General features: G+C 40.0%; 1 protein-coding gene and 1 pseudogene across 1 annotated transcript; both read left to right on the plus strand.

The window, feature by feature from the left end:
• The window catches only part of LOC109959475 (nuclear factor 7, ovary-like), an 8,932-nt pseudogene extending 7,037 nt beyond the window's left edge, over nucleotides 1-1,895 (plus strand).
• LOC109959476 (uncharacterized) lies at nucleotides 312-3,920 on the plus strand. Its single transcript, XM_020598882.1, has 3 exons — nucleotides 312-761; nucleotides 1,886-3,702; nucleotides 3,903-3,920. Exons 2-3 carry the CDS (start codon nucleotides 1,954-1,956, stop codon nucleotides 3,918-3,920), a joined length of 1,767 nt encoding a protein of 588 aa, XP_020454538.1. The 5' UTR covers nucleotides 312-761; nucleotides 1,886-1,953.
• The last annotated feature ends 8,678 nt before the right edge of the window (nucleotides 3,921-12,598 follow it).

Below are 12,598 nucleotides of genomic sequence, written 5' to 3' on the forward strand. Positions count from 1 at the left end.
TTTAGTCCTGAAACAAATTTTCTTGGCACTGGTACAAAATCTGTTTTTTTCTTGCCTCCACAGACTATTACAGCTTTGTTTACATTTACATGTGTTTTACTTTGTTGTCAATGCATTTTCCTGATTTTACCTTGCATGGTAATTTACACACAGTCCCTACCCCACTGATGCAAGTCACTTCCTCTCTCTCTGTTTCTCCCTTGCTCACTTTATCCACCCAGCTGTAGATCAGGGATGCATGAATTCTGGGAAGGAGGATACTGGCAGAAGTAAAAGGGATGGAGGGGGGGTGAGAGAGAGAGAGAGAGAGAGAGCAGGAGGAAGAGGAGCAGGTAAAAGGGAAGACACTCTAGGACAGAGTGTGTTGGAGGGCAGCATACTGTAGCATACTGCTGTGCCGTGATTTTGGGCTGAGCATGGGAGCGGCAGGACCAAGAGGCGAAGGGGACACAGTGACGACACAAAGTGATTTGGTGCCTGATCAATAAAAGGTATATTAGTTCAGAAGCTGGAGGTGGGGGGCTTATTAAGCAGCGGTGCTTTGCAGAACTGACTGCACGCAGACTCTTCTGAGTTTGAATTCTACCACCATGGAATTTAAAATATGAAGACCAAGTCACTTCAAACCTGAAGGACCTAGGAGGACATAAAACAGAAGGTGAAAAACTAGCTCCTTTAATTATGATTGAACAAGGACTGAACAACATCAAAGGACTCAATATAAATCAAGTCATCTTTCAGCGGGATCAAACAAAACTCAGGTATGTCCACTAAACGGATGACAAAAATACATAAATTAGCAATTCAGTACAGTATGAAACTGCCTTTTTTGTTCTGATCGTATAAAAAGTGAAGGAACACTTCTTTTTTCTCCTATGCAAAGGGGGATTTAATGGTGTGTTAACAGGGCAGGATATTTGCCACTTAGTGATAGACAGTGACGACAGTCATGGGTCACCTGACTGAGCTCAAGTAACATTAGTTGACATGACATCCAAAATAACAGTCCCTACAGGTCTAGATGTCTAAATGTTCTTTTGACATTTCCGGCATCCCTGGATGAAGGCTGTTGGGGAAGATGGAGGAAGGAAGCCTTGTCAGAATGTGTTTGCATGAAATTTATGTCATAAATCAGCCCTCACTCACAGAAACATATTCATGATTTAACTGTGTAATAATGAAATATCTGCTCATTTGCAAAAATCCACACATTACTGCTGCGTTGTTTACTAATGAACTGTTGTTACGTAAATCATTAAAATGACCTCCTGCACACACAACAAAACTGGCACATGCAATTCCATAGGTGTCATGGGTGCACACGCAAAGACACACACAAACAAACCTTCTGTGAAAGAATGTTCCACAGGAATGCAAGCAAAGCTTAATGAAGTCTATAGTGTAACATTAGTGTATACATTGCGAAAGACAACAGCTTGGTATGATAAACATTACAATGAGGGGAGTGACAGTTCCCCTCCTGAGCTGTGTTTTGAAATGTATTCCACAAATGAAAATTATTCTGTATGCTGTCAGACACTGAGAGGGGATCTATGCAGAACATCTGAAATGCTAATATAATATAGGACACAGCAGGAACCTCCTCTTCTTATTGGTAGTAACAGTCTGACACTCTTATTTCTTATTCAGTCAAGCTATGTTAGGGAAGCTTGAAAGTGAGAGCATATTTCTCTCTGTCTTATCGCAAAGCTTCAGTAAATTTTTTGACAACTCATTATCCTTTAATTCTGCAGTACCAAAGCAGTTTCTTGTCTCAGTTCAAGCTCTGTGCATTATTTCCACTTATCCTGCTTACTCATGGATTTCTTTCACAGCACCATCTCAATTGCCTCTCACTGTGAACTTGTTCCTCTCTTACTTTTAGATGGACATAATGGTGTGGAAACTGCAGCTTTCTTGAATTATTATACTTTTGAGTCAGTCAGAAAAGGGATGGGGAGGCGAATGGCTGATCTGACAACTCCAGTTCCAGTTTTAGGTGTCCCTGCCTTGGTTGGAGTGTGTGGCTGGAAGACAACGGAAGGAGACAAATCAGGGGTAACCCTGCTGCAGAAATGGGGACTTCAGTGCAGTGTTGGTATTCAGACATCCCCAGGGATAAGCAGACCATCTACCCAGGACAGTGTAAAGCATAGTGATACACTTGCTATCCTGTCAGACAGTATTACTCAGACATCCAACAGTTCTATTACCAAGGAAACAGAGTACAAGAAGATATCACTGCTAACAAAAAGTGACAAGGAGAAAATGGCTATTTTAAAACAGAAAAGTGAAGAATCCAAGACCAAAAAAGAGATTACATTCAGAGAACTTGGAAGTGAGACCTCTAAGGATGAGGCCGGCAGTAAGAGGAATGCCACTAGGACTTATTGCTATGCAAGGGCAATTAAGACCAACTCACATTTTGCAGGGAATGCAACTAATGTCAGACCTAAATTGAAACCCACTGCCCGCTACACTAACGGCAGCGTGGTTGATTCTGAGGCGACTGGTGGAATTTGTATTGATAATGATGAAGTAGAACATATAAAGAATGCATCCTTCGGTGGAAGACAGCAAACCAGACTGCAAGATCATTATGCAGAGCAGTCTGGGAAGATGCTGCTGTTATCTTCTGCACGACTTTTTGATACGCCACAAACAATATACAGCCACTGTGGCGGGAAACAGTCTGCAACCGGAGCTGCCGCTTTGGGGAAGAAAAGCCCTACTGCCCACACTTGCCCACTAAAGTCAGCCCTCACATCACCCTCGACTACCACACATTTTCAGCTTCCCCACAAGCCACCCCAGCATCAAATACCTGAAAACAACACAAACAGAGACAACAGGATGCACATTACAGTCAATCCACAAATATATCTTAACAAAGAACTAAAGTACAGAAAAGCACCACATCTGGAGTGCCCGGTACACTCTAAAGGCAATCGGGTCACTTTGTCACATGCACATGCTACTGGTGATGCAACATCCACCCAACCCACCACCATCCTACATGCTAAAACTATCACAGTCACAGAAGCAACTATTGAAACAAGACAAGCTGATGCCACTTTAAAATCCTTTGTAAAACAGGTGCAAGAAAATAAGAGCCCCCAACCAATGAGTCTAATATTGACCCCACAAATGACCACAGCTACCAAACCAAACAACCCACATCCACACACCAATCCTAAGCTCCCCAAGACATCGCAACACAACTCTTCACAATATAATGTGCCTCCAAATGTATGTGTATCTGTGCAAGCTACACCTGAAAATACTCTGTCACCACCTTCTCATTTGTACATCACAACAGCAGGACCTGGAAAAACATCCAATACCAACACACACAAAACAGCCACAAACTTGAATGCTACACTGATGTCTGCAGAAAGTATTGCTACAAATGTTAATGCTCAAAATGAAACTCTGCACTCAGTTTGTAGAGCCAGAGTAAACATAGCAACAACTAGAACTGACAGCCCGCTGATGACTGTGAAATGTTCCACCTTATCAAAATCAGTCAATGCACTAGACCACATTCATGCATCAGAAACAACTGCCCAACCTACACCTGCAAGACAACCATGTATGTCACCTGATCTTGCTCATAAAACAAAGGAGAACCTATCCTCAGGTGTTGAGGTTAACCCAACTGCATTCTCCACTGTTGCTAATATACCACAAGTCAGCACTCTGGTTCCACACAGCACTTTGACTCAAAATGCTATTTCAGCTCAAAATATAAGAGCCAGGACTAAACATAATACTAAATCTACAGCTATACAAATTTACCTCATTCAGCCTCAGTCCTCAAACTCTGAGCCTTCACTTATAACTAAAACCACACATGCAACCACGTCATCTTTAAACACAACACCTTCTATTGCACCCCTCAGTTCCACATCTACATGTAACAGCACTCTATATAAAAATAAAGCACTCAGGAGCTCCTCGGTTAGTCAGAAAAATTCTACATCCACAGCTAGCACCTCATCATCTACATTGACAGAAAACCAAAGTAATGCCTGTGCATCAAGTACAACTTTGCTTCAGGTAGCAGACACAACACATCAAGAACTTGGTTGTAATAAATGCCCCTACACAAACCAGCCTGGTTGCACACAAGCAGCAGACGTCAGAGTTCAAACCAATAAGGAATCCGGTCTCTGCAGTCTGCTCGCATTATCTGAATCACTAAATGTCTCAAGAAATCACATCAGAGACAATGATGCGAGTGCCTACAATCCTTCATTAACAACAGATAAAAATATTAAATTATATGCTGATAAAAACAAATTCAGTGGTAACCTAGTCAAGGAATTAGAGTCAAAAGAATGTAAAAATTCTAATCTATCACAGGTCACTAACCTCCAGAATTACATTTCCCTAATTAAGTCAAATAGCTCTTGTCTGCAGGGCTGCATAAACACAGAACAACAAAGGCTTGCACATTGTCAAGAATACACAGAAACAGAACACAAGGAACACTGTGCTCCATGCTCACCCATAAAAACAGCTCAGGAGACAGATTCATATACAGAAGAGTTTGCTTTGGGTATATCAGCCAGACATGCAAATATTAAGTTTGAATCCAGTGCAGATAAACAGACACACCCTATTTACTACATTAGATCTTCACTGGAAAACACTAATGCACATGTCCACCAAAACTCAGATTCACATGTATCATCGCTACCACAAGCACACAGTGGTACAGAGCTGTCTTTCACTGCACCAGCCCCATTCAAACGTGAGGGAGAGATTTGGAAGCACACAGGCCATGAAGGTAATTCCATATTGTTGTCATCAGCAATGCACTCAGCGTCCCATCACCTCCTCCAGTCTGATGAAGTGGAGGCAATGGTCAGACCAGACTCAAAGTTTCACCCTGCTACCCCAGAGGACACCAGTCTGGCTCATTCCCACCCAGCTGATGCAACCCTCTTGCCACCTTCCTCCCCACAGTGCTGCAAATCAGCAGCCCTACACCAGAGGCTGGAGACTGTGGAGGCTAGTTTGGCAACTAACAAGGACAGGATCATTACACTGCTTAACATCATCCATGACCTGGAGGCATGTCACACTCCAACCAGTGGGTAAGAGTGTGTGATATGTTTTGTTTGTTTGTTTTTTGTCTTAGTTTTTTGTTCTGCAAACAAAACAAAGAATCAACAGTGTTTGTTTCTGTGATTAATTATTATGCTTTATCTGTGTCATATACAGTTACAACAGAATTATTCAGTGATGTATGATACATACTTTAAATGAGCATTTAACATTTTTGGATACTAGATAAGAACAATTAGATAGGACTTCTAAATTATTAATATACTACCTTCAGTCCAATACAGGTACAGCTGCCAGGATTTGGTCTAGATCATTACTTTAAAAGCTGCCCTGCAGTGCTGCTCTGTTACTTTTCAGTGAGTCATCACTTTTGTTTACTGGAACCACTCAGTGGCTTTGTAGTTCTCTGGCAAACTAGGGTGTTTTTCGATCTAAACAACTTCTGTGTGCATATAATATTTCAGTGAAGAAATCAGTGGTTACTACAATGGCAGTAACAAACCATTTAACCAAGCTCTTGGTTTCTTCTACCTAATTTCAGTTTGCATCTGAAGATATTGATAAAGCTTGTTCTACATCCATATCTACTTGTAAATTAACATGCCAGATTATTGAAGCAGTTGTTTCTCAGATATTTGGTCTCTTGACTGATACATAGAAAAAATATAAGCTGTATTCCACTTTTTTACAATCACTGTATCTGGTGAATATAAAAATTTTTAGGAAGGTACAAATTTTAAGAGAGCTGTGGGTGATGTAGAGTTCAGTAAACTGTTAAGTGAACATTGCCTGACTTTGTACTAGTATTCATATTTGATCAACCAAATAAAGTCTTAAATAAGCTAATTATGATTTATGAAATAATTTTTACATCAATGTATAGAAAAATTCTAGTTGAAGGCGACTATACTGCTAAGATTTTATAAAACACGTTTTGTGTCCAGTATGAATCAGGGTTCATAGTGTGATGATGTGAAGCTGTAACATTAATGTGTTAGGAGAAGGCAACAGTGGTGCGGTGGGTAGAGCAGTCGTCTCCCAACTAAAAAGTTGAAGGTTTGAATCTCGGTGCTTCCAGTCCACATGTCGAAGCATCCTTGGGTAAGACACTGAACCCCCCTGTTGCCCCCGATGGTTAGAGCTATCGGTTGAGTTGGTGCTGCAGATGGCTGCCTTGGTTCTGTACCGGAAAGAAATTCTCTGTGTGTAACATACTTGGCCAATAAAGGTGGTTATCCTTAACGCTAAGAGGTCTGCAGATGCTCCCCTGAGTGTGAGAGAAACCTACTTGGACATTTTAATCTCTCTTCAAGAGATTTATTTAGCCATATAAGTCTTCTGGGACAAATAAGAGGAATTAAAACAGCCTTCTGGCGGAATGTCTCTGTCAATCATTCTCATCCACTGTAGTGTGCTAATAAGTTGTGACTGCCTCTGAGGTTGTGCTTCAGAATAACTCCTAATAACAGATTTGTGTCTGGCATAATGCATGGTATACTGATCATCATTACCAACAGTTTAAATGAATATCAGCCAGTGGATGACTGGAGACAATGTTAAACTGCAGGTCTGAAAGGATGCAAAATTTGGAAGTTAATTTTATATTATATTATTAATGTACCCAAATGGCTTTTGTTTGTTCTAGTTGGCAATGCTATAAAACTGGACAGGACCTCAAAAACTGTTCAACCTGCCAGAAGACTGCTTGCATAGTCTACAGGTGAGTTCATAGTGAAATTTCCAGTCTCAGCAATCTTGTATGCAATTTCTGACCTGGTAATTGTGTATATTCATATACTGTATACACAGTACTGTGCAAAAGTTTTAGGCCTCCATTAGATGTATTGTTTTAGCAATGTTATAATAACTATATATATTTATTTATCAAAGTGCAACTAGAAAATATAGGAAATATGTACACAGTATTAAAAAAACAAAAATATTAGAAAAAATCAGAAAAATCGTGAAACAAACTGGATACTCAAGATGTGGTATTCAAGCTGAAGAAATCCAGAGAGGCCAAGGACAAAAACAAGAGTCTGATGAGAAGTTTCTCAGAGTTTCTCCTTTGAAAGCCTGGAGGAAATCCAGCAACGACCTGGCTCAGCATCTGGCACCTTCTTCTGGATGCCAAGTTGACCCTTCCACAATCTGAGGAAGTTCGATCAGAAAAGGCCTGGGTGAAAGAACAGCAGCCAAGAAATCATCTTTTCAACAGGAAGAAAAGTCTGAGATATGCAAAATTTCACAAAGAATGTTTGGGTCCAATTGTCAACAGTATGTGAGAAGAAGAGTTGGAGAAAGGAGGACGTATGAGTGCTTGCAGCCTTCAGTGACACATGGTGGAGGGTCTGTCATGGTTTCAAGTCAGTCTCCCCAAAAGAATTCAAGCTGTGCTAAGTGCAAAGGGAGGTCAAACTAAGTACTGTCTTTGGACTGTAGAAGCCATTTTGTTCTGAAAATGTTGTGTTTTTTAATGCTGTTTCCATATTTCCTACATTTTCTGGTTATATCTTAATAAAAAGAAATAAGGTAATGCTATATTTTACAGGCTGAAACTTGCAGCATACATAACCTGCATTTATTAGCAAGATTCAGCCCACCTGCCATTTATGTTGCCCAGCAGTCCTCTGCCAGCCTGCTCACTTCACTTATTAAAAACTTATTGCATGGACAGCTTACCAAGGGTAAAGCTGCCCACTGCTCATTTGTTTTTTGCTCAGAATAAATAGGCAGATTACATTTGCTCTTTGTGCAGATCATAAATCTTTTGGAATAACTGTCATATTTAAATTCTTACTATATGTGACAAAATGTATTCACACAGCAGATCTATGGAGATAAAGATGGACTTTCTAAAATTAAAGCAAGCTATGAGGAACATGTCATGCCCAAGTGGCCTGCTTCATTGATTTATTATAATTGTAGTGCTCGGTTTATTGAGGCTATTGTAACTTGCAGACAAGGTGACTTTATTTCATGCAAAATAAAATATATCAGCAGATGTAGTGAGCTGTAAGAGGGGGGTGAATTTGACTAAAGTAGCTTTATCTTACTAAAATAACTTTAGCTTACAGTAAAATGAGACATTTTGCCTTTTTGATATTTTCATATCCCGCAGCAGTTTTTGGAAGGCATCAGTTTAAATCTGCCATTTGGACAACAAAAATAAAGAAGGTTGTTAGATTTGTACATCTAAGTTGTAAGCTTTATTTAATAAAAAAATATATAATCACATATAATGTTTGATAGTGGTGTGAGAAAAGCTTTTAAAACATATATCTTGCCAAGATATATGAATTAGATACGATGTATTAAGACTTCATGTACTTGTTAGCTTGCGTGTACAGTGCCTTGCGAAAGTATTCGGCCCCCTTGAACTTTGCGACCTTTTGCCACATTTCAGGCTTCAAACATAAAGATATAAAACTGTAATTTTTTGTGAAGAATCAACAACAAGTGGGACACAATCATGAAGTAGAACGAAATTTATTGGATATTTCAAACGTTTTTAACAAATAAAAAACTGAAAAATCGGGCATGCAAATTTATTCAGCCCCCTTAAGTTAATACTTTGTAGCGCCACCTTTTGCTGCGATTACAGCTGTAAGTCGCTTGGGGTATGTCTCTATCAGTTTTGCACATCAAGAGACTGAAATTTTTGCCCATTCCGCCTTGCAAAACAGCTCGAGCTCAGTGAGGTTGGATAGAGAGCGTTTGTGAACAGCAGTTTTCAGTTCTTTCCACAGATTCTCGATTGGATTCAGGTCTGGACTTTGACTTGGCCATTCTAACACCTGGATATGTTTATTTGTGAACCATTCCATTGTAGATTTTGCTTTATGTTTTGGATCATTGTCTTGCTGGAAGACAAATCTCCGTCCCAGTCTCAGGTCTTTTGCAGACTCCATCAGGTTTCCTTCCAGAATGGTCCTGTATTTGGCTCCATCCATCTTCCCATCAATTTTAACCACCTTCCCTGTCCCTGCTGAAGAAAAGCAGGCCCAAACCAGGATGCTGCCACCACCATGTTTGACAGTGGGGATGGTGTGTTCAGGGTGATGAGCTGTGTTGCTTTTACGCCAAACATAACATTTTGCATTGTTGCCAAAAAGTTCGATTTTGGTTTCATCTGACCAGAGCACCTTCTTCCACATGTTTGGTGTGTCTCCCAGGTGGCTTGTGGCAAACTTTAAACGACACTTTTTATGGATATCTTTAAGAAATGGCTTTCTTCTTGCCACTCTTCCATAAAGGCCAGATTTGTGCAGTATACGACTGATTGTTGTCCTATGGACAGAGTCTCCCACCTCAGCTGTAGATCTCTGCAGTTCATCCAGAGTGATCATGGGCCTCTTGGCTGCATCTCTGATCAGTCTTCTCCTTGTATGAGCTGAAAGTTTAGAGGGACGGCCAGGTCTTGGTAGATTTGCAGTGGTCTGATACTCCTTCCATTTCAATATTATCGCTTGCACAGTGCTCCTTGGGATGTTTAAAGCTTGGGAAATCTTTTTGTATCCAAATCCGGCTTTAAACTTCTCCACAACAGTATCTCGGACCTGCCTGGTGTGTTCCTTGTTCTTCATGATGCTCTCTGCGCTTTAAACAGACCTCTGAGACTATCTTTTTTATTTGTTAAAAACGTTTGAAATATCCAATAAATTTCGTTCTACTTCATGATTGTGTCCCACTTGTTGTTGATTCTTCACAAAAAATTACAGTTTTATATCTTTATGTTTGAAGCCTGAAATGTGGCAAAAGGTCGCAAAGTTCAAGGGGGCCGAATACTTTCGCAAGGCACTGTATCAGCTGAGGAAAGTAGAAAAATAAAAATCTTAAACGTCTCATAAATGCTCTATGTGGAAAGGGGACTAAGCTAAGAAATCTAAAACTCTTATCATCCTTTAAAAAATGCCTCATTTTTTTAACAAAGCAAAACCAAAAGCTGTCTTTATCTTAAAATATTCAAAACATTCCTCTTGATCTACTTATATTTAAAACCACTTTTACATGACAAAAAGAGTTAGATAACTTGATTTGCTAACTCGTGTGTTGTGGGCATCTCATCCCTAAAGGTACACACAAGATGTGTGTACCTTCAGATAAAAGCATCTCCTGCTGGGAACGTCTTCCTTCCCAAACCAGTCAGCCACTTTGAAATTATTCAACTATATGCATAACAAAAAAAAGAAGCACACATATGAATTTTTTAGTAACAGCTGAATGTGACACATTTTGTGTTGTGGTTTTTGGGTTTTAGTGATTTGGGATTGCATGTTTCTCTGTCCAGTGTGGAGTATGACTTCAGACAGCAGGAAAGACGCTTCTTGGAGGTTCTGAATCAGTCAGCAAGAAGAAATAATGCTTTCTCCAAACAACTATCCCAGACCTTAAGCTTGGATCTGCTCAGAAATGTCACCAAGAGCTTAACAAAGTCAAAGGTGAAAAGCAAAAAACTGTGCAGTACTCTATTCAAATGGCTGCCCAGGAGAATCCAACAGTTGTAGACCCCTTAACAAAAGCTTTGTGCTGTTTAATGGACATTATCCTGTGTTACAAAACACCAGCTGAAGCCTTAGCAGAGGACTCTTATTATTCCCTTTCTACCCATAGAATAAGATTATTACAGGCTTTTAGCCACTAGAGTTCTACTCTCCTGCGTACCGTCAAAGGCCATAAGCAGGATTTTGTACTTGAATTTGCCCCGGTCTCTGTGACATTCAGCTAGTGTTATGTATAATGAATTCTTTATTACACTTTTGAAAGTTAATGCTAGTTTGTTGTCAACGTGCCTGTTTAAATTTAGCCATAGATTTCTAATGTTAAATATTCAATTATGTTCACTTGTTATGATTCTTATTATTCTGTTCACTGATATTATTAATGTACCATGAGTTCCAGGTCCAGAGCTTCCATATGTATATTACCTCTTATATATTTGTATTTACCTGCTTCATCTAAAAATATACAGTATGTACAACATAAGACACATTTTTGAACAAATACATTTGAATTTAATGACTGTTTATTTGTCTGCAAATTTATGAAACTGGACACTTTGTTTAATACTGAATGCTAAACTGCACTTATGTCAACCTATGAAAGAAATAAAGAACCTTCTGTAAGACACGGAGCTTCATTGCATCTAAAATGCACACTGAGAGAGCAGAATAAAGAGACTCTACAATTATACTTTTGCCAATTGTGCTGATGGTCTCCAAATCCCCAATCAATCTGAATTTCATAAATTCTCTCTAAGTAAAACAAACACATGATGAAAGACTGCAGTGAAGCATGAGTCACAATCACAATGTGATTGTCGATGTGGACACATGGACGTAAAATGAATGAAACATGAAACAAAACCTCATGGAAGGTTTTGCTGCTTTCAAAAATGATCAGTGCAAAGGAAATGTAACATATAGGGAACAATAGATAAAAGCTTACAAGGAAGATATTAATAGTCATACATACATGTAAACAGTAAGCCAAGCAAAGAGGATATTGCATTGTGAGCATGAAATACTTAGACTCTTTAATTAAAATGCCTCTAAGAAAAAATAATACCAAGTGAAAATGAAATTCTTGAATGTATAGTGTAGTGTGTGTATAGTGTGTCCATAGCAGGCAGTTCAGTCCCAATGATCCTCTCTACAGACTTTATGACCCTTTGAAGAGCCTTCCTCTCTGCCTGTGTGGTGTTACCATACCAAACTGTGATGCCAGTAGTGAGGATGCTCTCTACCAGTCCTCTAGAAGCCTGGGTGAGAGGGCAACAGTTCAGTCCAGCTTTTCTGAATCGCCTGATGAAGTACTGTATAGCTCCTGCTGGGCTTTCTTCACTGTGGCCGCTGTGTTCAGTGACCAGCTCAGGTCAGGTGTCACCTGCAGGCCCAGGAACTTGTGGCTGTCAGCCCTCTCCACCTCAGTCCCTTTGATGGTCAGAGGCAGCAGAGGGGGAGGGGTTCTTCCTGAAGTCTACTATTATTTCTTTTGTCTTGATGTTGAGGATGAGGTCATTCTCCTCTCTGTAAACAATGTTGTTCAAGCTTCTGTAACCCAACTCATCTCCCCACTTGATGAGGCCCAGAATGGTGGTGTCATCAGCCTATTTAATGATGATTGTGTTGTCATATTGGAGACACAGTTGGGGCTGAGAGAGCAGCCCTGCGGTGAGCCTGTGCTGATTATGAGCTCAGCAGACACCTGCCCTCCCATTCTGACCACCTATGGTCTTTCAGTCAGGAAGTCCCGAATCCAGTTACAGGTGAGGGGGCTTGTGGATTTATAGCAACTGTAACAGCCTTGCGCAGGTAGCACAGTTTTGCCAGTAGGCACATTTAACTGCTGTAAGTGACATTTCACTAGAAAAACAATACATGCAGAGCTGCAGTGTGCAGGTAATGACCATTCATACATTTTCTGCTGCTGAACTGCAACCTATAAATATGAAAACATCTCTATAGGCTACTATCCATAAAACATTAGTTTTAGATTGTATAAACAGTAACAAAAGCAGCATATT

Source organism: Monopterus albus, unplaced genomic scaffold (genome assembly GCF_001952655.1).
Source record: "Monopterus albus unplaced genomic scaffold, M_albus_1.0 scaffold39.1, whole genome shotgun sequence".
In the NCBI taxonomy this organism is placed as follows: Eukaryota; Metazoa; Chordata; class Actinopteri; order Synbranchiformes; family Synbranchidae; genus Monopterus; species Monopterus albus.